General features: G+C 37.3%; 4 protein-coding genes across 4 annotated transcripts in view; 1 reads left to right on the top strand and 3 right to left on the bottom strand.

Annotated features, from left to right (window-relative positions):
* LOC134800845 (oxidative stress-induced growth inhibitor 1-like) overlaps positions 1 to 1,403 on the bottom strand; it is a 67,396-nt gene extending 65,993 nt beyond the window's left edge. Inside the window, exon 1 of the mRNA XM_063773402.1 lies at positions 1,171 to 1,403. The gene's annotated coding sequence lies outside the window, so the exon portion shown is untranslated. The remainder of the gene's footprint in view (positions 1 to 1,170) is intronic.
* A 438-nt stretch (positions 1,404 to 1,841) lies between these two features.
* On the top strand, positions 1,842 to 2,832 carry LOC134800903 (ubiquitin-conjugating enzyme E2 T-like). The gene is made up of 2 exons (XM_063773438.1): positions 1,842 to 2,183; positions 2,585 to 2,832. The coding sequence occupies exons 1-2, from the start codon at positions 1,928 to 1,930 to the stop codon at positions 2,803 to 2,805; spliced, it is 477 nt and encodes a 158-aa protein (XP_063629508.1). The 5' UTR covers positions 1,842 to 1,927; the 3' UTR covers positions 2,806 to 2,832.
* Positions 2,833 to 4,603: 1,771 nt separating this feature from the next.
* LOC134800904 (kxDL motif-containing protein CG10681) lies at positions 4,604 to 7,237 on the bottom strand. The gene is made up of 3 exons (XM_063773439.1): positions 6,989 to 7,237; positions 5,828 to 6,001; positions 4,604 to 4,935 (listed from the first exon to the last, which is right to left on the bottom strand). Exons 1-3 carry the CDS (start codon positions 7,150 to 7,152, stop codon positions 4,650 to 4,652), a joined length of 624 nt encoding a protein of 207 aa, XP_063629509.1. The 5' UTR covers positions 7,153 to 7,237; the 3' UTR covers positions 4,604 to 4,649.
* A 3,901-nt stretch (positions 7,238 to 11,138) lies between these two features.
* LOC134800805 (uncharacterized) lies at positions 11,139 to 14,748 on the bottom strand. Its single transcript, XM_063773359.1, has 4 exons — positions 14,609 to 14,748; positions 14,030 to 14,193; positions 13,049 to 13,248; positions 11,139 to 11,265 (listed from the first exon to the last, which is right to left on the bottom strand). The coding sequence occupies exons 1-4, from the start codon at positions 14,609 to 14,611 to the stop codon at positions 11,168 to 11,170; spliced, it is 465 nt and encodes a 154-aa protein (XP_063629429.1). The 5' UTR covers positions 14,612 to 14,748; the 3' UTR covers positions 11,139 to 11,167.
* Positions 14,749 to 23,243: the final 8,495 nt, after the last annotated feature.

The following is a 23,243-nucleotide window of genomic DNA, read 5'->3' on the forward strand; positions in this document are numbered from 1 at the left end:
TTGACCCCCCCCCCCCCCCATAAAATCATCCAAAAATCATGCTTCAGATGACCCCGTTTCTTCCTACATCATGCTACCATCATCCGATGTCTGTCCAAACCCCCCCCCCCTAATTTGAAATGTCGTAATTTATGAATAGCCCGTAAGCAAGTGTGAATGAGAAGTATACGACCCTGGCTGTCAGTATAGTTTGCAAATAGTACAGTTGCCATCAGATATATCGGAGCGGCCAAGGTGTTCACAATATCTGAATACGCACTCTTAACGCATTGACAATAGAGGCGTGTTCAGATATTTGTGGGTGCCTTGACGGCGCCTATATATCTGATGGTGTCTGTACCTATAAGAGTATCATTAGTTTAAAAGTTGTGTTACCGAAATTATTACACATTTTTTAGATGTCAAGTTATCCCACATATATTTTTTAGATTTGAATAGCGGAGTGTAGATGAACATTTCAGTATTTAAAAAAACTTATTTATTGACAACACCCAAATTAGAAAAAAGAACTGAGAGTGTAACTGAATATTTCAGTATTTAAAAAAACTTATTCATTTACAACAACCCAGTTATAAAAAAAACGGAGTCTTACACATAAATAAAGTCTGTTGGCAAGCAAAAACACCTCATAGTGTAATATTACAGAAATATTATAAAAAAATGAATGTAATATTATAAAAATAGGAAGTTTGAATAGCACATGATATGACCTATGACATTTAGCCATTAAAACTGAATATTATTAACAGTATGTCCTGTAGTGTTGTGCAAAGTTGCTGATGTTATAGTAGAAGTTGTAGGCACTACCTAGATAGTAGTACTAGTAGAGTATACTAGTCTGTTGCTACCACGAAATCGTCGTGCCATAATGAGTCTTCCCACGCTTCTAGTAAACCCCCCGTATTCCTCGATCGACATTATTATGTGTTACGATTACACTAACATCCTCTCACGTTACCGTCGTTACCCACAACACGGCCCACATGCAAAGATCAATACAGGGCGAAAAAATAAACCACATTCTATGTCGGTATCGATTTGTACTATTATCACACTTAAAAAGCACGTTTTATTAATGCAATACTGCAAATAAACACACTGTAGTTGTTTATGATAACGTTTTTACACGTAAAATGCGGTTAACGATACAGAAAAAATGTTTTTACTCACCGAAATGTAAGACTAAACGCACTCCGGGCTCGCACTGGTTTATCACTAAATTTCACGCACAGACTAAACTATTTACATATGAATGATTTACGGTAAAGTTAATGGTAATGAGGCTTATAGCATTGTTTAGCTAAAGGTCAGAATAAATAAACATCGAATTTACGACAATACGAAGCGAGCAATCTCCATACCTCGCCAAGTGTTTCTGTCGCTATTTCGTCATTTTCTGTTGACAGCAGCTGATTTGACATTTGTTAAACCTATTTCACACGATGAAGCTGTGGAACGGGCGATCGTTTGTCTATGGTTTTTGTTGTGTGGCTGTAAGATGTTCCCTTGCTTATTTTCTTACAAAAGTAAAATAGCAAATCGTTCATTGTCTATGAATAAAGTTGCCAGCAACAATAATTTACCCATTTTACAGGTAATTTCAATGATGTAATATTATTTAATTTGTTAACTTAACCATAAACTTGTTAAATTGTTTCATACCAGATAATAGTAGTTTTTGAGTCAGCTATTTATATTTATTATAATTTCTTTATAATATTACTCAAAAGACAAAGGGAGTAAACGGTTTTGTATTATTTTTCAGTTTTATTCGGGTGATGCTATATTTTGAGCAGGCAACTTTAACGTTTAAATTTGACAGTGACAGTTATGTATTGTCAGTAATGACATTTGAATCCGGATTATATCGCGCGCTCGCTGCTTTGTTCATCAACTCTTAATTGATTGTTTTATATAAATAAAAACAATGATATCGAGTGCACGCACTGCTAGACTAGCCCGAGAAGTAAAACTTTTCCAATCAAAACCGCCATGGGGCGTGAACTGCCACCCGGAGAAAGAAGATCATTATGATGTGTTACTGGTAAAAATGCTCGGACCCAAGGGTTCTCCGTACGAAAACGGCTCGTTCAAGCTTACTATAACCATTCCGGAGAAGTATCCATTCGAGCCGCCCATCGTCAAATTCACAACACCAGTATACCATCCGAATATTGATAAAGGTATATGTTTCGAAAGTCCTGTGATTTTTAAATAAATATTAGCGGGACTTCTTAAGGTTCCGTCACACAGGCGCGTTTTCCGGGCGGGGCGTGAGCGGAGCGCGTCGTTTTTACATATAAAACGCTCACGCCCCGCCCGAAAAGCGCGCCTGTGTGACGAAGCCTTTACACCCAAACTAAGCAAAGCTGGTACTATGGGTGCTAGGCGACGATTTATTTATTTATTTATGCGTTTTTTTGTTTGATTTTACATCACAACGTGAACAATGCGTTGATATTTTGTATAATGGCAATCCTATATCGTAAAACATAAAGTACATGGACTTTAATGTGTGTAACAAGCGTTAGCCTTGTAAAATAATAGACTAAACCGTTTCTAAAATAGATATTTTGGTTTGCAGGTGGCCGTATCTGCATGGACAAGTTAAAAATGCCTCCCAAAGGAGCGTGGTTGCCCACAATCACACTAGAAACTCTACTCATCTCTATACAGACATTACTTGCTAATCCAAACCCTGATGACCCACTGATGCTGGATGTGGCGAATGAATATAAATATGACGTTGATAAATTTATGGAGAACGCAAGGTTACATACAGATAAATATGCTGTAGAGTTGTAATATTAATTCTAGTCTTATATATCATTTAAGTTATCTAAAGTGGTTGGTATTACAGACATAGTGCATAATTATTTTCCATTGTATTTTCATGGAAACATGAATGTGTCTTGCTATTTCAGTCACTCTCAGTACAAAAAGTACTGAGGTACAGTCACCTGCAATAATATGTTACTCTTCGAAGGCCGCAAGAATATGTGACAAACTCGTATGGTTCTACAAATAATCTTATATTTTTTTGTCAGATATATTTGTGGCCTTTGATGCGTTACATATTATTGCAGGTGACTGTACATGACAAATAAATATCTTTAGTAGTTATATATTTTCATAAATACACTCATTCTAAAAAAAACCATTTTGCCTAATCATTTAAACTTTATTAAAATAAGTTAGCATAAGTTTTATATTGTAAACAATATTATCTCAGCTGGTAACTGTTACATTAGTAAATAAATAATTATTATATTATTGCTGGTTTCAGTTATTTCAAGTAATTTTTTGTGATTATATTTACAATCAAATATAATATAGACTGCCTTAGTTAAGTAGTTATGTAAATATTGTGCATAATTTGAAGCAGTTATAATCAGAGTTCGGACAATTTATCGCAAAATAAATATTGTATGGAATATTTTTTTAACAATTTTGAACTGCAGATTTTGAGTATAATCTGGAAATTTTATAAAGATACTGTGTACATAATATGAGTTTAATAAATCTTGTCCTATTTTGAGATATAAATGATTTTTGATGGTTTTGCGATGATTTGTCCGATCACTGGTTATAATGATATAACATTTTTTTTAATGACATCTTATCATACCTAAGTAATAAACTCGGACCCAATCGGGACCTTTCAGTATGCATTGGGACTAGAAAGAATTTTTAAATATATTTACTAGCATTTACTAAAATATAAAAATCATACAACCCTGGTTGTAAATACTTTAAACTAGTTTAAACCATAAGCTTGAATATTATGCTTACAAAACTTTCAATACCAAGAATGCCTTAACACATTCAGCGCCAAGAACCCGACTGTCGGGTACACTGTTGGCGAAGAAGTGGCTACGCGCTACGAGCGTAACCCGTAGCACTTAGTGGCAATGAATGTGTTAAGTCCTCCCAAGTTGTCACAACATGACAGCAGTAAGGGCCATACAGAGGGACTGCAACCCGACTGCAATTTGTATGGGAATGGCAATGTCAGCCGTGTAGTTACCATACAAGTTGCAGTCCGTTTGTATCGGCCCTAACAACACAATAATGAATTATTTTACAATCTGTGTAGGGTGACTGCTATAACTATTGGCCACTACATAGTAAGTGGCTACTCTTAACAATAATGCTTCAATTGGCTTGTTTCTTTCCGATTTGTTAGGAGTGGCCACTTTGTCTTATTTTTCCTCGCCTTATCCTGCATTTTGCCACGGCTCATGGGAGCTTTGGGTCCGCTTGACAACTATTCCCATGATTTGACGTAGGCACTAGTTTTTACGAAAGCGACTGCCATTTGAACTTCCAACCCAGAGGGGAACCTAGGCCTTATTGGGATTAGTCCGGTTTCATGTTTTCTTTCACCGAAAAGCAACTGGTAAACATCAAATGATATTTCGTACATAAGTTCCGAAAAACTCATTGGTACGAACCGGGGTTTGCACCCGCGACCTCCGGATTGAAAGTCGCACGCTCTTACCGCTAGGTCACTTACTTTGTAGTAGCCAATAACTGTACCAGTCACCCTTTTAAATACCCTTATACACATTTGACCATACTCGAAACCTGTCATGTATTGCAAATGGCGCCCAAAGTTAACAAGATACAATAGTGTAATATTACTAAACTCATCCCGTGTCCGTACTACTGTCATCACCCGAACTAGCACTCTCAGTATCACTAGAACTGCTACTCCTGACCTTCTTAACTTCCTCTTTAGGGGTTTTTATCTTAACCTCCTTCTTTTTCTTCTTATCTTCGCTAACGGTCGGTTTCAAGGTTTCCGTGGAAACTGTCGCCACCATCTTGGATTCCGTGTGCGATTCCGCTTCCGGTTTGAATTCTTCTTCTATGGGTTTTTTGTTTGCTAGCGACGCGTTCACGGCTGCCTTGTAGGCTTCGGGGTATTGTGTGCTAAAAATATGTAATAAAGAAACATAAGTTATTAAACACTTTATTGTACGAAAAAAAAGGAATTTTGGTTACATCAGATAAAACATAAATGCGTTGTACAAAGGTGAACTTATCCCTAAGAGGGATCTCTTCCAGTTAACCTGTACCTAAAGGTGTAATTAAAAGCTATACCTACAGTAATTATATAATATTAAATGTAGGTTAAAGTCAGGTCGTTCAGTGACTGACCCAGGCGGTTTTATATTTGGTTGGTTAACCAATAAATGTTATAACTACCCGAAAATGTGCAAATTGTTTGTTTACTTTTATTTAAATACCTATAGATACAGACTATAGACATGGAGCAGGGTTGCCAGAGACAGGAACGAATGGAGAAGACTGGAGGAGGCCTATGCCGACTGGCAAGCGGGCACCCAAAACATTTAACAGTGAATCAGTGCGGAGACGGGAAGAGCAAATAAACAGCATTTGGGTGCCACGATAAATAAATAAAAATTCGGGCAAGTGCGAGTCGGACTCGCGCACGAAGGGTTCCGTACCATATAAAAAAAAAAACAAAAAAAAAAGCAAAAAAAAAACGGTCACCCATCCAAGTACTGACCACTCCCGACGTTGCTTAACTTTGGTCAAAAATCACGTTTGTTGTATGGGAGCCCCATTTAAATCTTTATTTTATTCTGTTTTTAGTATTTGTTGTTATAGCGGCAACAGAAATACATCATCTGTGAAAATTTCAACTGTCTAGCTATCACGGTTCGTGAGATACAGCCTGGTGACAGACGGACGGACGGACGGACGGACGGACGGACGGACAGCGAAGTCTTAGTAATAGGGTCCCGTTTTACCCTTTGGGTACGGAACCCTAAAAATGGACTATACTCAGTTTTCTTACCTCAGCTTAGTCTTAATAGCCCTTATCTTCTTAAATATAAACTCCAGATCTTTCCGCATATCTAGCAACAGTTGAGTATGCTTCCTAAACTCCGTGGAGGCAGCGCGCAGCCGGCTCGCTGACAGGTGGTTGCAGTTCGTCAGCATCTCTGTTGTCTTCTCGAACCGTTGAAGCCTGAAATGTTAGAGATGAATAGCCCATTAGGCAGCAGTCTTAATAAAGAGTGTATAAATTCGTAATTCAAAAAATATTTATTTCAGAAATTAATATTACAAGAGAGAGCCCACACTAGACTCAGCCTGTAACGTGGGGACCTTAGCGAAATACAGAGTACCAATATGTCGCAGCTATTATTGTAACAGAATATATTATGATGTATAAACTTTATTTACAGAATGCTGTAACACCTGAAGAATTGAAGAACATTCAATCATTAAGTCCGTGGTTATTAAGATGTCCACAATATTAAGGTAAGTAAACAAACTTGTTTAAATCTATCTGAAAATCGTAATTCAAGACCAAAAAAAGTAAGACAATGTTGCCACTTTTTACTAGCGCGTCTTGTATTTATGTAAAATAAGTACTTTTTTAAACAGTAGGAGTAAAATTACCAATAAATAAATTATCTTAGCGTGTTTATTTAAAAAAAAGAATTTACTATTTTACAAACAAATTATTGCAGTGGCAACATTGTCTTACTTTTTTTTGTCTTGAATTACGATTTTCAGTTTAGTCATGTGTAATCCTATTTGATTCGGTATGTATGGAAACTATAAGCTTTAGTGGTATTTTTCTGAAATAGTATAGTCTCTTTACTATTCAAGACAGTTAACTGAAGGAATAGTCATAAAAAACCGGCCAAGTGTGAGTCGTACTCGCGCACGAAGGGTTCCGTACTATTACGCAAAGAATGACAAAAAAATCACGTTTGTTGTATGGGAGCCCCACTTAAATATTTATTTTTATTTTGTTTTTAGTATTTTTTGTTATAGCGGCAACAGAAATACATCATCTGTGAAAATTTCAACTGTTTAGCTATCACGGTTCATGAGATACAGCCTGGTGACAGACAGCCGTCTGTCTGTGGAGTGGAGTCTTAGTAAAAGGGTCCCGTTTTTACCCTTTGGGTACGGAAATCTTAAAAACGGATCTAAAGCTTACATATTCTTCTGTGCTCTGATGATAGTTTCCACATCTGTTTGGTCGACCATCCCCGCTAGTCCTTGCACAAACACTTCCGGCGCCGTGTAGTTTTGGAAGCATTCTATCGAGAAATCACTTTCTGGCGTTTCGTTAGCCATGATTTCTTCGGTAAAACTAATCATTTAATTAAAATCGAGACATTAAAAGAGCCACCCCATAAATAATTTGTTTTTTTTCTGAATGGCTATTCTTACGTTGTTAGCATGTTTGACGTTTAAGGAAAGCGTTTCGTTATACGGATTTGATCGATGCGCTTTAGGCGTATGAGCAATTTTAATATTTTTTAACAATTAATATTTGGAGGAAGTACTGTTAAAACAGTAGATAAAGTGGGTCAAGCAAATCTTGTCAGTAGCAATGTAAAGCAAACTAAAGTAGGGCAACACTCAAAGAGCAGTATTGCGCTAAGAAAAGCAGCAATGTACATCGAACCAAAACTTTTTTTCCGCGCGCCCTACGTACGTCAATTCAAATTGTCATTCGCAGTTAATTGGAAAATTTTGAAATTGTTATTAATATGGACGGACAATTTAAAAGCGGTGTAAAGACGATGTTAATCAAAATGATTAACGAATTTAAAAGCGGTGTAAAAACGATGTTAATCAAAATGATTAACAAATTTGAAGTCCTCAAAATAAAATTAGAAGCGGACTATGCCGTTAAACAAGAATGTATGTATGAATAAAATCATTGCTTCCACAGGTAGATGTTATACTGGATTTTAATATTTTATTTGATAACTCAGTTGGCACTGTAGGCATTGTAGGCACCTTAGCTTTGCTTAAGGTCATGCACAATCTTATTTAATACTTATATTAGTATTTAATGGTGACAGCAGAAATTAATATCTCTTGAAATAGAAACAATTCAGAATGTAAACAAACAAGAATAACAAGATGATGGCTGTCATTCACGATCCACATTCCACAGATAAAACACAGATGACACGCGATTTTCGAATTATTCGAACACAGTGTTGCTAACCCGCGATTTTTCAAATTTACCGCCGTTTGCTACTGACAAGATTTGCTTGACCCACTATAACTATTATTGATTATATTAATAGATTACTACCATTGTGTTTTAACATGAACTCCCTAATGAAACGAATTTAACTCGTATTGTTTAGCAAAAAATGTAAATGAACCTCATGTAAAAATTATAAAAAAAAATATATCCTATAATATATTATAACAAAGGTTTGTAATTTCAATGCACGGAGAGGTGATGGAGACCTGCACGTGAAATGAAACAAATGTAAAAATAACCCCACTTGACAAGTTGACAGTGACAGCTGTCAATACTTTTTTTTTCATATAGATTCGAGGATAATGGCCATGTTAGGATTTTTGAATCGATTGTAGTCAAACTAGAATCAATTAAATTACTGTCCTTTATTTACTTTACTTTATGCGTTAATCTGTGCTAATCCGTGCAATTCATAAGTGAATGGGACTCCAATTGAGTCCTCCGGCATGTTTCTACGATACTTGCTATTATATTTTGCTGTTGCTGTCTTTGCTGGTGTTTTCCCCGCTCCAATAAGCTCCAGTAGTCTTTCTGATTTCTTTGCTGCCGCTGCCTTTTGCTGTTCAATAACCTTCAGTAAGCTTCGAATTTCTTTGGCTGTTAAACTATTTTTATTTTTAATTATTGTTAAATTATTATCTGAATCAGATTTCTGTCTATTTTCCCGAAGCGAGTGTTCATTTTCATATAACATCGACTCGATGTTATCTTTTAATTCACTTATATCAATATTTCTAAGAGATGGCATTATATCTTTAAGTTTAATTATTACTTGTCGTTGTACCTTAGGCAGTTGAGACAGATCGACATCGTCGTCTTTGTCTAGGATGAAACTCATTAACGTATTAAGATTGTGTTCATCCAGTGTTTTGGAGTTTTTGCTTTGGTCATTGTTGTCTTCGTCGCTTAAATCGGAGAGTACAGAACTAAAGAGCTCAGTTCTTTGTTTTAATCTTGGGGCTGAAAGGATATCACGACCGGATCTGGAAGGCGAGTTGCACCGACACCTTAAGTCATTTACACCGTAACCATAGTTTCTCAATAATTTACATCCACAATAACTGTCATCCGACCAATAGCCGGCGTCTCTGTCATCATCATTACCTATTCTTGCAGGCGAATTACATCTACATCTTAGGTTGTGTCTCATATCGTCATCATCATCTGTATTCCTTAACATAGAGCACCCACAATAACTATCATCAGACCAGTAATCGTCCTCCCTGTCATCATTTTTACCAACCCTAGCGGGTGAATTGCATCTACATCTTAGATTGTGTGTCATATCGTCATCATTATTTGTATTCCTTAACATAGAGCACCCACAATAACTATCATCAGACCAGTAACCGTCTCCCCTGTCATCATTTCTACCAACCCTAGCGGGTGAATTGCATCTACATCTCAAGTTATGTGTTATATCGTCATCATCATCTTTATTTCTTAGCTGTTTGCATCCACACCTGTAGTCATCTGCCCAACCAACGTCCCTTGTATCATCTTTACCTACCCTAGCGGGTGAATTGCATCTACATCTTAAGTTATGAGTTATATCTCTATCATTATCTGTATTTCTCAATAATTTGCATCCGCAATAACTATCATCAGACCAATAGCCATCATCTCTATCATCCTCTCCAACTCTTTCGAAATATTTTGGTCCATTGCACCGGCACCTAAGTGTTAAATCATCATCATCGTCTGCACTTCTTTGAATTTGGCATCCACACTCGTTGTCATCAGTCCAATAAGCATCTTCTCTATCATCGTCTCTACTGAATCTCGCCATTTGTATATAATCATCTAGTTTATCTTTGACAGATCTAATCTTTCTACTATCCTGGTGTTTTCTGCGCTCCTTATCTTTTATGGTATCTTCGACTACAAATTCTTGTACATTTTCTTTTCTATCTTGTGCTATCTTCTCGTTGTCGCTTGAGGAATCACACTCGCATTTGATGACTCCAGGCAAACTCTCACCTACGTAACCACATGAACATGTCGGATCAATTGTATTTTCATTATTCACACTGTCTTGTAAATCATCTAAAAGCTTTGCCAACTTCTTGTTCAAACTTTTGAGTCCCTCCTTTCCTTCTTTTTCAGAAGATATTTCACCTAAATATTGGATTTTGGTCGCGTCTTTCAATGTATTCTTATTTGCCTTATTGCTATTGATTTTTAATTTGACATCGTTGTATTGGCCCTGGTTTATTAGATTTTGGAGTATGGCCTCAAGCTCTGGGGACTGTGGTAGATCCTTTACAGATTTTTGAATGGTTAAAGAAGCCAAGCTCATAAAAATGGTGAATGTTAGAAGCCCCATGCTTGCAAAGCAGGCTTTTTCAAATGGATGGAGAAATCTTAATCACGGGGAAGAACGATGTTTAAATTAACCGTGAGATTGAATAACGAATAGATAAGAATGATTGAATTTATTTCAGACGCTATTTTATTTCTCACGTGGATCGTTAAAAGTACACCGATACATACGGGATAGGTACCATGGTAGTTGGTAACAGTAAGGGCCATATTAAGCTGTGCAGTCGGCAGCAGAAGTTGTTAAGCGGGCGTGGTGTACAAAATTACCTTGATACGTTCTTCTTCTCCTAACAATAATGTCGCGTCAAGATCATTTTGAGCACGTCACCCGCTTAACAACTTCTGCGGCTGACTGTACCTACAGAAAACTGGACACTTATGAAGAAAAATATTTGCCACCTCATCATCATATTACGTCATCGGCACCAAAAGTTCGAGCCCTAGTCACAGTGCAAAAAGTAACAGTGGATCGACGCTTTTGATGTTTGCGTAAATGCCGACACCGCACAAGAACACAGTAGGGTTGTTACAAACTTTTGCACAACTGCCCAAAACTTACACTTGACTTACTATGTATAAGACACGTTAGCCCTGTTAGTAGTACCGTGCTACTAACAATGGCGATGTATGCAGCTCGGGTGCGCGCGACCCGCCCCTCGCACTCCGCACGATTGCCCTAGCTAGACGGCTACGTCGAATGACTGTATTGTTTTATGGATTGTGCCCTAGTTATGAATAAAAGAATAAAACTTCAATATGATAAAAGCGGTCCAAATTTTATTAACTTTATTTATCACTTTTTGGCACTTGCATTATACCTTCAACCGTCATCACGATAGGGACAGCATGATGTATTAGCACTTCTCTGTCTATCTCTGATGGGTCTGAAAAAAAAAAGGAAAGGGGTGTAAAAGAAAGTGTTAGTATGTTCGTCACGTTCGTGTTTATCAAAAACTAATATTTTGAGCTACGCTCATATACGCCGTTTTTGGACGGGTGAGTCTATTGACAAGCCAGAGGGAACGTGCATAAACTGTAGGGGGCAGCACAGGTGCCTCCTGTTTATTGGCGCAAAGTGTAAATGTCAAGTTTTTTCCAATGTAGCCCACAAGATGGCAGTAGGTTATCTACAATGCACAAGAAAACGTATATGAACGGTAGAGGGCAACACTTTCTTTGGCGTGAAGTGTCAATGTATAGTTTATGTTTCCGATTAAGGTCACAAGATGGTAGGGTAGGCCCTCCGGCTAGCACGGTCCCTAGAGGCGGACCAAGCACAGATTTTGCAATAGAAAAGCGTGGTAGTGATACCATAAATGTCAAATACCCCTTCGTGACGTAATGTACCTGTCCTTAACGTACGGAACGTACCTGTGTGACCTGTAAAATATTTTTTAATACAGTTGCTCAAAAAGTGCTACTTTACGTAGCTGTTTAGCGTGCGGAAAGTTGGTTATCTCGAACTAGTGCTTTTTACTTTTCCAATTTTTTTAAATTTATACTTGTTCCAATTCACGACTACTTATTGATGAGTGTTAATATTAGTTTCCTTTAAACGTCGTAATCAGCAGAAAAACCTACTGTTAATGTAAGAATGTGAAAAATATACATATTTCATATTTTAATACTTACCTCTTCATCATTATAACACGTTTATTTTTTAATATTGAATATTGAAAATTCCGTTCTTAATAAGTTGTCTGAATGGAACGGAATAGCTGCCAAACGCCCATAGATATAATATACTTAAAGACGACGTCTAAGCGAGCTGTCACTGTTACCACTTTGGTTTAGTGTACGATTAACAATATTTTACTTATTTTTTCGCAACTGTATTAAAAAATGTCGTTCGATACACGTGCGGAAATGTCATTCTTCACTCGTCCCGAGTCTTGCCACTCGCCTGCGGCTCGTGCCAAGATATCTCGGTACTCGTGAAGTAATGACATACCTTCCGCACTAGCATCGAAATGTACTATTTTACCAATAAAGAAACTGAACTGAACCGAACTGAACGTGTGCCGAATTCCCGCAGCGGGAGGGTAATAAAAGGCCACGATACCTATAGATAATATACAGATTTAAAGTGTCATTCTATGGAACTTGCTAACTATGTAAACAAACCGCCATATTGAAATTGTCTCTGAATGATGAATTTACTAGTGACTTTTGTTTAAATAGTAAGCAAGTTCCATAGAATGACACTTTAGGTGAGTTGACCGTGACGTCACTATAGGTACTAGTTTTCATATAAATTCCATATAAGCAAATCGTTTAGACAGTTCTAAAAAAGAACCTGATTTGACTAGTAGGAAAGTAGCCTATTGTAAAGTATGGCGACAGGATACGCGTACAGTTAGTCGCACTTGCCCGGTTTTTTTTGACATTTAGATTTTATTCTAGAAATTCTAGACTAGTATTTTTTTATACAATCTTTTTAATGTTTGACGATCCTTTTGTGAAATTTTTAGTGTTAAATTTGATATGTATAATAATCCAATTTTATTATGGAATAATATTAACATCAATAAATTGCTCTGATAATTAGATTAAGATTAATTACGATTCATAAGAGCTTGTTGCTAGGCCTACATGAATAAAGTAAATTTTGTTTGTTTGTTTGTTTGTTTGTTTGATACAGGTTGAATTGATAGATAAGATGATTACCTGAACGCCTCGTCATATCCGGCTGGTTTTCATGCAAGTAACTAACGAGGTCCCTTCTCAGTTGTACTTTATCTTCAGGATTCTCATCGCTGTTCTCTGGAGTATTGAAGTCGAAGTTCCGTTGGAAGCCTCTGAGGGCTCTCATGAACTTCTTGGTCGCTTCTGATACCTTGGTGTCGCTTTCGTTGGGTTTGCTTAACCTATAATATAATAAATATATAAAATAAAATCACTTTTTTGCAGAGACTACAGTCCATATCATGAAAAATATCTTAAATCTAATCTATCTAATAATAGTAATAATACTTATGAAGATTTCAACCCCTTATTGAGATTATAATAAGTATGAAGATTTTTAAAATAGATCGCGGTTACCAGATGGTCTCGATTTACTGATGTGCCGTCGAAAATTGCGAACTTTCCACATGAAAAAATTGCGGAGATTTCTCATATTTTTGTATGGGTATCGAAATTTTCCTGAAATTTTGGACATCTTTTTCAACACTTGATAGTTTCTGCAACTTGGTCAATTTCATACGCCGTTATTAGCAGTTTGAAATAATTGATTTATATTACCTATATATATTTCTCACGCAACTTAGCGAAATGTTTTTTTTTATGTTTGTAAGCTCTTTTTCATCTTATCTATCACTAATATACTGTATTAGTTATTTACGATACAAGTGCGGAAAAGAGGAAATTTGAAAGGATTGGCGATATATTAAAACATGACCGAAGGGAGTGTTTTAAATCGACACGAGTTGCGAATTACCTATTCGCACGTGTATCGTACAACGTTTTACAGTACATATGGCCCTTTAAAATTTTGACGTACGCACGTAAAGTGCTATTTTACGCACTAGTGCGGGAAAATAGGACCATATGTACATCTCTCCCTTCCTTATCTGTGAGTCATTTGCAGCGGTACCTAATAGTACCTATACCTACCAGAATTCTACATAGGTATTTATGTTTTCTTACCCATCAGACCGTCTAACTCCATCCATAGCATCGCCCCACTGGTCGTAGGTCGCCTCTTGGATCAGGGGCGACAGGTCGAACCTGTCGTTGGACTTGTCGAACGATACGTCGGGCTTAATCTCGCCGAAAACTACTGGCAGAAAAATTGAAAGTAGATGAAACTCCTGAAAAAAAAAGTTTTTGCAAAAAGTTAATATTTGTTACAAGTTTATTTCATTTTTGTTACAAGCTTTTATCGCCAAACAATGCAGTGTACTTAGATGATCTGATGTTAAATGGGTGTACGGCAAACACATTTCATTTGTCGCATAAAACAACCGTGCGCTTTAAGTATAAATAAATATATAGGCATGCTGATTTTGTTTAGTGTCGGACCGAAGCCGGATTTTTTGCTGAAAACGTATCTTCGGCCGGACAATACCGAAAATACAGTTTCAGCACGGCAATCTTTCGACTGAAACCAAAGTTTCGGCCGACACATAATTTTTAGTCTTAAATAAGTCTGCCGATAACGAAACTACTTTTGTTATAGTGATAAATTTTACATATCATTTTAATAGCAAATATATTTCCACTCACCATAATTTCGTGGAATCGTCAGATTATTTTAGTATTCCATCGCCGTGGCCGTCGAATAATTCCAATTTTACGGTTAGTGACTTTTGCTAATTAGTTTTAGCTAACTGCCATGAATGTTGACGGTTTAATAAATTCATATTTTACTTACCAGCCGGGCTAGCACATGATTGGCGCGACAGTATCTCGCCGCGAGATAGGCTACTCGTCCCTCTTTAATTAATACAGTTAGAAAAAGACGGGTAGTCTATCTCGCGGCGAGATACTGTCGCGCCAATCATGTTCTTGGCCTACTGGTATACGATTCATAAATATTTTTTCATCATCATCTTCCTGGCGTTGTCCCGGCGTTTTGCCACGGCTCAGGGAACCTGCATGGGGTCCGCTTGGAAACTAATCCCAAGAATTGGCGTAGGCACTAGTTTTTATTTTATCGTAATTAATTTTGAGAAAAGTTTTTTTGATTTCATTTGCACAAAAAAAGAAACAACAAACTTCGGACTTTAATACCAATGTCATTTTGCTCCATCAATGCTCGATACCTACGGAGAGTACTGGGTTCTGAGGGCCTACCGCGAACCATATTCGACGTGCTGCCTCTCTGTCGCTCTTGTAAATTCGTACGTAAGTGTGACAGGGAGGGATGGTGATATTTTGTGAAACGCAAATGACCCTTGCTTGCAAGAGTCATCGGGCCCGACGTCGGATTCCGATCGCAAGTGCCCGGTGGCCGTGTGGATCTAATAGGCCCTTTATTTATTGGTGTATTCCCACTTGTCTCCGCCGAGCACAGGTGGGAATAGATGTATTCATATGAATCATTCCCATCTGTTCCCGCCTCATGTAGGTATATGGTGGTGGACACGAGGGGCGGGGATAAATGGGAATACACCTTTATGACAGGGATTAAATACGCCAGAGAAAACTCGTATTGTAATTAAAATGCTTGAAACAACCCAAAATAGCACGTAAACATCACAAACAATAGCACGATGCACGATTCAATCTCCCATTACATTTGGAACGCACCCTGCGGCTTGGCGCCAAACCGGTGGCGGGAAAAAATGCAAATGGCGGCACAGCGTGTCGTCACGTCCGCGCGCCAGATGGCGCGTGTGTGATGTCATTTTAATTAGAGCCAGCTTTTCGCGTGTTTTATTACCCGCGCTTTCTTTGTTTTCGTAATGTTGGTACTGGGTGATTTATGGTCGTTTCATCACTTGTGAACTAGACGGAAGTGTGTGGGAAAATTTAGTACGCTTTTTTGAAAAAGCTTTTCAGAGGCTGAAGGCGTTGTAAGACAGATTATGATCGTAGCCGTGAGCTCCCCGCGCACATATAATAATTATGTAATTTTAATTGTATTGCACAACTTATTCATTTATTAAACTTTATTACACGATATAAAAATTACAAATGGCGGACTTAACGCTTTAAGGCATTCTCTACCAGTCAATTATTGTACTTACCTAATTTACTTCTAAATTTTTGTACCTCTTTAAAATTGTATTTTGTAAATGTATCGCTTATTTAAGTTATTTATCATTAATTCTATTCATTATTTATCATTAAGTCAGAAGACCCTTAGTAGTAGCATGCTTTGCTACGATTACTACGCGCTACGACGTCGTAGCACACAGCCCTACGGTGCCGGTGCTTGTGAAAAGGGCTTTAGTAATAGACAATTAAAAAGATATTGTGTATTTTTTTTAAATAAAGCCTATTTACAGTTCTGAAATTTTAGCCAGCGTGACCATTGATATAAAGTTTTTCATACTCATATTTATATAGTCTGTCAAGCCATTTTAGTCAGTAGAAACAAGGGTTACCGTCCCATAGAAAATTATAATTTCGCGCCTTTTTCTACTGACAAAGTTGTTTGATAGACTTTATATACTTTTAAGAAAATTACTTTTTAAAAAGCACGTTAACATCAAAATAAAATTGTTAACGAGTTGTAAAGTAAAGCTTACACACATCGACCGTCTCCCCGTATTATCATGCCGGGTTAAAAGGCATTTTTATTAAAATTATAGTTGTTATCGTGGCATATTGAACGGCGCGTATTTATGTCACAATCTGACTGGTCATTGAATACGTGATGGCGATGGAATCGGCAGGGCTGTGCCCTGCGCCAGAGTTAGTAAAAAATACCAATGAACTTTTTATCATACAAGATAGGGCCATGTCCGTATGTGTTAGAACAAACCCTCTAGCATGCGTTCTCGCGCGCGGCTGCATACTTGAAGTCGCGCTAGATGTATGGAGTTGCGTGCAAGAATGCAAGTAACCTAACCTAACGAGCAATTCTTGTATATTTATTTATAGGATATTTTGGGGATCTCGGAAACGGCTCTAATATTTCTATGAAATTTGTTATATGAGGGTTTTCAGGGGCGATAAATCGATCTAGCTATCTTAACTCTGGCAAAACGCGCATTTTTGTTTTTTTATATGTGCTTCGAGCATAGCTCGGTCTCCCAGATATTCTTACTAAAGACTCATAACATGCACCCACTACTGTTTCTGTTTAGCCTGATGGTTGACTGGTAGAGAATGCCTTTAGGCATTAAGTCCGCCATATGTACTTTATTTGTTATATTGTTCAATAAAGTTTAAAATAAATAATATATTGCACAACGACACATAGGCACAACCCTAGCAAACAACCATGGACTAGTAATGGGTGCGTTCATAAACTATTCATCCCATAATCGTTATTTTCCATAGACAACTGTGCTTTACAACCATTAATCAATTCCGGTTTGAAAATTCATAGAACGCAGCCGTGTACGCCTTCACACTTGTTTCTAATGATACTGTAATTATTATTGGACTGGACAATCTATAACAAACTATTGAAGACAAATATACTGAAGACATATTTATTGGATTTGACTTATGGAAAAAAAAACGGAAGACTTTAGAACTAAAATGACTTATGAAAGTTAATTTCACCGAAGACTAGGCAGTATGGCCTTTGGTCTTAGCCTGTCCAGAAAGGACGAATAAAAAGAAAAAAAAAATGATACTGTAATTATACAATTTTGATGGTTTCGGTGGTGATGGTTTCAAGGGGGAGGCCTATGTTCAGCAGTGGACGTCTTATGGCTGAGATGATGATGATGATGATGATGATGGTTTCGGAGCGAACTCTACAGAAATTAATGGGTTATAGTCTGGCAAACTAATTTGTCCCTATAGTCTGTATCTTTAGGTATTGAAATAAAAGTAAACAAACAATTTGTACTTTTTCGGGTAGTTATAATATTTACTGTCAACCAAATACAAAACCGCCTGGATCAGTCACTGAACGACCTGGTTTTAACCTACATTGCTTAAGGAGCCATTTGAGGGTAGATTTTGTTTACTTTTATTTAAATACCTAAAGATACACACTATAGTTAACATTTTAAATATGTTTAATTTAAATTGATCTGATTTAATTGGATTGAATGTGATTTAGGTACTTAATTCTATTTTAATTTGATTTCATTTTCTTTTTCTCACTAACCTCGTTATTAAGTCATATGGTTCTAACTAATTATGGATGTAACGTCTGAAAACTCTGAAATTAAACGTTTTCAATTTCAAAAGGCGCGAAATGGTAATTGTGTAGAGTACTGAGATCGAACCTTTGCGCATTTTTTTTTTTTATGATATTACGATTTTCGCGGTAGGTCCTCTGGTCCACTTGCTCCCTCTCACTCACACTCGCGCATCCTATACGAACACACACGAGAGGGCATCAGTTGAACTAACACCTGTATTGTTTCAGCCGCGGCGCGTGCTGTTTGGGTTGTTAACTGTTTTGTGACGTCATCGTCACAGCGTCGGGTGCAGCTGGGTATACAAAAACTTGCTGGTCAGGCGTAATGGGGACTAGGTAAACTGTATATGTAGTAATATCTACTAGTATATCTATGTATCGCATCGGAAACTTTCCAAAATTTCGAGATTTCCAAACGGTAAAATTTCGGAAACATCTCAATGTATGGAAATCGAAATTTTCTTTGTTCCTGTGAAAATTTCCTGAAATTTCCGAGAATTTTACGAATTTCATTATGCTGCCATTTGTTGCAAGGCCTGTAGAAGCCTCAATTTATCAATTTTCGTGTGTTCTCGTAAACAAAAACTTTTATTTTGACAATTCAATTGTTTTTACATAGTTATTAGTTTTTACGACAGTAGGTATTATACCTAATATTGTCTGTATAAGCGAGCGTCAGTTGTTTAAGTCAAATAGCATGCGCGGCTGATAAAACATCGCTTGTTAGCTCAACTGTGCGGTTGCCCATGTTGCATTTGCGCCATTTTCGACAAACTCCGACCGTATACCTACTCTTTTTTCGACTTCAGAAGCATTGAGCTTAACATTTTTTGAAGTGAAAACTTCTTTAGCAGCGCTGTGCACTTTTTGTAATGGGGAAAAAATGTTAAACTCGCAACAGGTCACGTGACCGTAAGATTCGTAAGACGTAAGACGGACACGTGACCTGATCGAAAAAGTGTTACAATGTCATTGAGTTTTCACTTCTGCCGGCACTCCCGGAGTGTTTTATATTTTTGATGTGTGAGGTATCGCGAGGGATGTATTGTCCTGATTCAGTGCGCAATTTGTTTTATCACCTCTGCGTTTCGCGCTGTTTTCCGATTTTGGTCGGTTTTATGTCCCGCAAAAAATGTTTTTAGATTTGTTTAAGTGTGAAGAGCAACATTATTAAAATCTTGTTCCTTTACTTGTTTTTGTGGCCATTTTGATCGTCTCTTGTTAAGCTGGTGTCAGTTGTTTAGTCAAATAGCACGCGCGGCTGATAAAACAACGCTTGTTAGCTCAACTGTGCCCTGTAACCCGTGTTACATTTACGCCATTTTCGACAAACTCCGACCGTATACTCTTTTTCCGACTGAAGCAGCGAGCTTTTAACATTTTTTTTTAATATTTTTTATGTGTGAGGTATCGCGAGGGATGCATGGTCCTGATTCAGTGCGCAAAACCCGTGCGAATGCTTCGCGCTGATATCATTTTCGCACCTCTGTTTCGCGCTGTTTTCCGATTTTGGTCTGTTTTTTGTTCCGCAAAAAAAGTATTTAGATTTGTTTAAGTGTGAAGATCGACATTATTAAAATCTTGTTCCTTTACTTGTTTGACGACCGGTCTGGTCTAGTGGATAGTGACCCTGTCTGCTAAGCCGATGGTCCTGGGTTCGAATCCCAGTAAGGGCATTTATTTGTGTGATGAACACTAATATTTGTTCCTGAGTCATGGTTGTTTTCTATGTATATAAGTATGTATTTATCTATACAAGTATGTATATCGTCGCCTAGTACCCATAGTACAAGCTTTGCTTAGTTTGGGGCTAGGTTTGATCTGTGTAAGATGTCCCCTAATATTTATTATTTATTTATTTATTTTGTGGCCATATTGATCGTCTCTTGTTAAGCTGGTGTCAGTTGTTTAGTGAAATAGTATTCAGTATTCATTTATTTCTTGCTTCCATGGTACATTTTTGGGTAGTATTTACATTTCTTATGGTGGGTATCACATGGATGAATAGGGTGTAGCAAACACAATAATTCAATTAAGTTACAGGTACTTAACACATCTCTAACATAGCACGCGCGGCTGTTTATACAATGCTTGTTAGCTCAACTGTGCTGTTACCCGTGTTACGTTTTCGCCATTTACGTCAAAACAACACCATGTACTACTGTAAAATGACAACGTAGACGTATGTACAGATGTAGTGCATAATTGTTTTCCATCGTATTTTCTCGGAAACGTTCGTATTTGTCATGCTGCTTCAGTCAACGTCAGTACTTTTTGTACCGAGACTGACTGAAATAGCAAGACACGTTCGTACTTTTCCGTGAAAATACGATGGAAAATAATTAGCCACTATACAACTGTAAACCGTAGGTATATACCTATATCAGACTACCGAAAAGAAGGTAGTAACATTATGTTTTGTTTCTCGATTTTTATCGACTATTTTCGCTATAAGGTGACTTTAGATTCGTCTAGACAAGGATCCTGACCAAATTTTTAGTCAACATTTTACAATTTTTAACACATCTTTGAACCCAAGATATTTACCACTAGGGTAATTCGCCAGTAACTGGCCACTTTTAGTAACTGGCCACCCCAAACCAAAAATGAATTCTATTCACCTATAACAGAATTCATTTTAGTATAAGGTTTCAATAACTGGCCAGCTTTCAATAACTAGCCACTTTATACTAAAATGAATTCTATTTATAGGTGAATATAATTCATTTTTGGTTTGGGGTGGCCAGTTACTAAAAGTGGCCAGTTACTGGCGCTACACACATATAAAATTCTTGTTTCTTTACCTGTGTCCGTAGCCGTATCATTTTTTTCGTCTCTGTTTTTAAGGTTTCAATGCAGGCGTCTGTTTTTGAAGACAAATAGCACGTGCGGCTGTTAAAACAATGCTCGTTAGTTCAACTGCTGTTCTGTTAAAAAGCTTGTTCAGATGTAGTACATAATTGTTTTCCATCGTATTTCCACGGCAACGTACGAACGTGTCTTGCTTTTCAGTCAGTCTCGGTACAAAAAAGTACTAACGGCCCGATTCGTACTTTAGGATACGGCAAATATTACGGCTAGATACGATATGGATTAGATATGTCAGTGTCAAATGTGACGTTTCTTCAAACAAAAACGTCACTTTTGACACTGACATATCTAATCCATATCGTACCTAGCCGTAATATTTGCCGTATCTTAAAGTTCGAATCGGGCAGTGAGTTTGAATGAATTAGCGTGACAAATACGAACGTTTCCGAGAAAATACGTTGGAAAACAATTATGCAGTACATCTGTACACCTTTCTGAATTTAGTAACTGACAATAGAGACGACGCTATACGCTAGGCAAGATAAGAAATATAGTTGGTCAAACCAATTTGTCAGTCTGTAAGAACCAGGAAAACTATACTCACACTTTTGGGTGCTAGTACTAGTGTAAGACAAAGATAGTATGATTCTCTCTGTCTATGATTGAAATGAGACAGTCCTTTGACAAAGTATATATATTATCCTAGTTATTGTGTCTGTTATTGCGGCGTCCCTCTTGTCAGTTAGGTGCTTTTAAGTAGGAGTATAACAAGCTCAAGGGCTTCTACCACAGAATAAATAATAGTACTACCGTACAGAAAGGACACTTCCTACTAACCCGAAGTTTGACAGCGGTTCAAGGTCGAATCATGCTGTCCCTTTCTAATATATGGCACTATCCCTTTCGACTATTTAGGGTTGTCAAAATTCAAGTGATTATCTTATCTGTGGTCGTGCACGCAAAGGGAAGTCAAGTGGTGTCAACCCTAATAATTGCTCGGAGCAATGTTGAGCCGAACGGAGCCGAGTTTGGTCGAAGTCAGGAGTTTCGCACCCCTGGTGGCGTAGCACGGTCGCGTTTTTATCCCTTGTCACCATGCCTGTCACGTTCTAACAAGTATGTAAGTGCGAAAGGGACGCGCATAGTGATAGACGATAAAAATGGAACCGTGCTGCGCCCACTGGTAGAAGCAGTGGGGAGACAGCATGATTCGTCCCTGAACCGCTATCAAACTCGGTTTTGTAGGAAGTTTCTTTTCTATACGGTAGTACTATTATTAATCTGTGGTAGAAGCCCTTGAGCTTGTTATACTCCTACTTAAAAGTACCTAACTGACAAGAGGGACGCCGCAATAACAGACACAATAACTAGGATAATATATATAGTTTGTCAAAGGACTGTCACATTTCAATCATAGACAGAGAGAATCATACTATCTTTGTCTTACACTAGTACTAGCACCCAAAAGAAAAGGATGAGTATAGTCTTCTACGACGTTGCACCAAATGGCATGCGGTTTTAGATAATAGCTCGCGGACTTACGCTGCTCTAATCAGGGCAGAAGTTTTTCTTAGGGGTATTTCACCACGGTGACACGTGCGACAATTGTCGACATCACTGATACTGACATCACAGGCCTCCATAGACTACGGTAACCGCTTACCATCGGACGGGCGGTGTGCTTGTTTGCCACCAACATTTTAATTATAAAAAAACTTTATTAAGTATATCGCCAATAAATAAGTATTTATTTTGCGAAGCTAATGACAATTGTCACAAGAAACACGATAACTGTCACGAAATTCCGACACAGAACACGTTTCCTGTCAAAAATTACCGAAAGTTCTTGTAAATATTGTGACAATTGTCATCATCATCATCATAAACTTCGCAAGAGAAATACCTGTTTTTGCCGATATAATGAAGTTTTTTTAAATAATTCAATGATGCACTGAGAGAAAAATCACCACCAGGAATTAATAAACAGTTCTGTACTGGGGGAAAAAATGAAGTTTTAGTAGTAATCATGGAAGTTTCACTATTTCTGTAAAATTTATTTATTTCTACAAACAGCTCAGTAATACTAAATCTAATTTCAGCAAACAGACTTTAGTAAATGGAGCATTAAACAAAGTTCAGTATTTGTTACAATCCATTTTTATTACTACTAAAATTCTCCGATTTTTACTAGTAAAGTTTGTGATTTTTGGAAAAAAGCATCTGTGATTTCAAGTTATGATTTTAGTAAATGTCTCACTTACATAGTTTTGTAATATC

Source organism: Cydia splendana, chromosome 20 (assembly GCF_910591565.1).
Source record: "Cydia splendana chromosome 20, ilCydSple1.2, whole genome shotgun sequence".
Lineage (NCBI taxonomy): Eukaryota > Metazoa > Arthropoda > Insecta > Lepidoptera > Tortricidae > Cydia > Cydia splendana.

Excerpts from the sequence above, each read along its gene's own strand:
- LOC134800903 (XM_063773438.1), top strand. The coding sequence starts at position 1,928 with ATGATATCGAGTGCACGCACTGCTAGACTAGCCCGAGAAGTAAAACTT. Across the intron at positions 2,184-2,584 it reads CCATCCGAATATTGATAAAG|GTGGCCGTATCTGCATGGAC; the intron begins GTATATGTTTCG and ends TTTGGTTTGCAG.
- LOC134800904 (XM_063773439.1), bottom strand. The coding sequence starts at position 7,152 with ATGATTAGTTTTACCGAAGAAATCATGGCTAACGAAACGCCAGAAAGT. Across the intron at positions 6,002-6,988 it reads ATCAGAGCACAGAAGAATAT|GCTTCAACGGTTCGAGAAGA; the intron begins GTAAGCTTTAGA and ends CTAACATTTCAG. Across the intron at positions 4,936-5,827 it reads GCTATTAAGACTAAGCTGAG|CACACAATACCCCGAAGCCT; the intron begins GTAAGAAAACTG and ends ACATATTTTTAG.
- LOC134800805 (XM_063773359.1), bottom strand. Across the intron at positions 13,249-14,029 it reads GGAGTTAGACGGTCTGATGG|GTTAAGCAAACCCAACGAAA; the intron begins GTAAGAAAACAT and ends ATTATATTATAG. Across the intron at positions 11,266-13,048 it reads GGATATGACGAGGCGTTCAG|ACCCATCAGAGATAGACAGA; the intron begins GTAATCATCTTA and ends TTTTTTTTTCAG.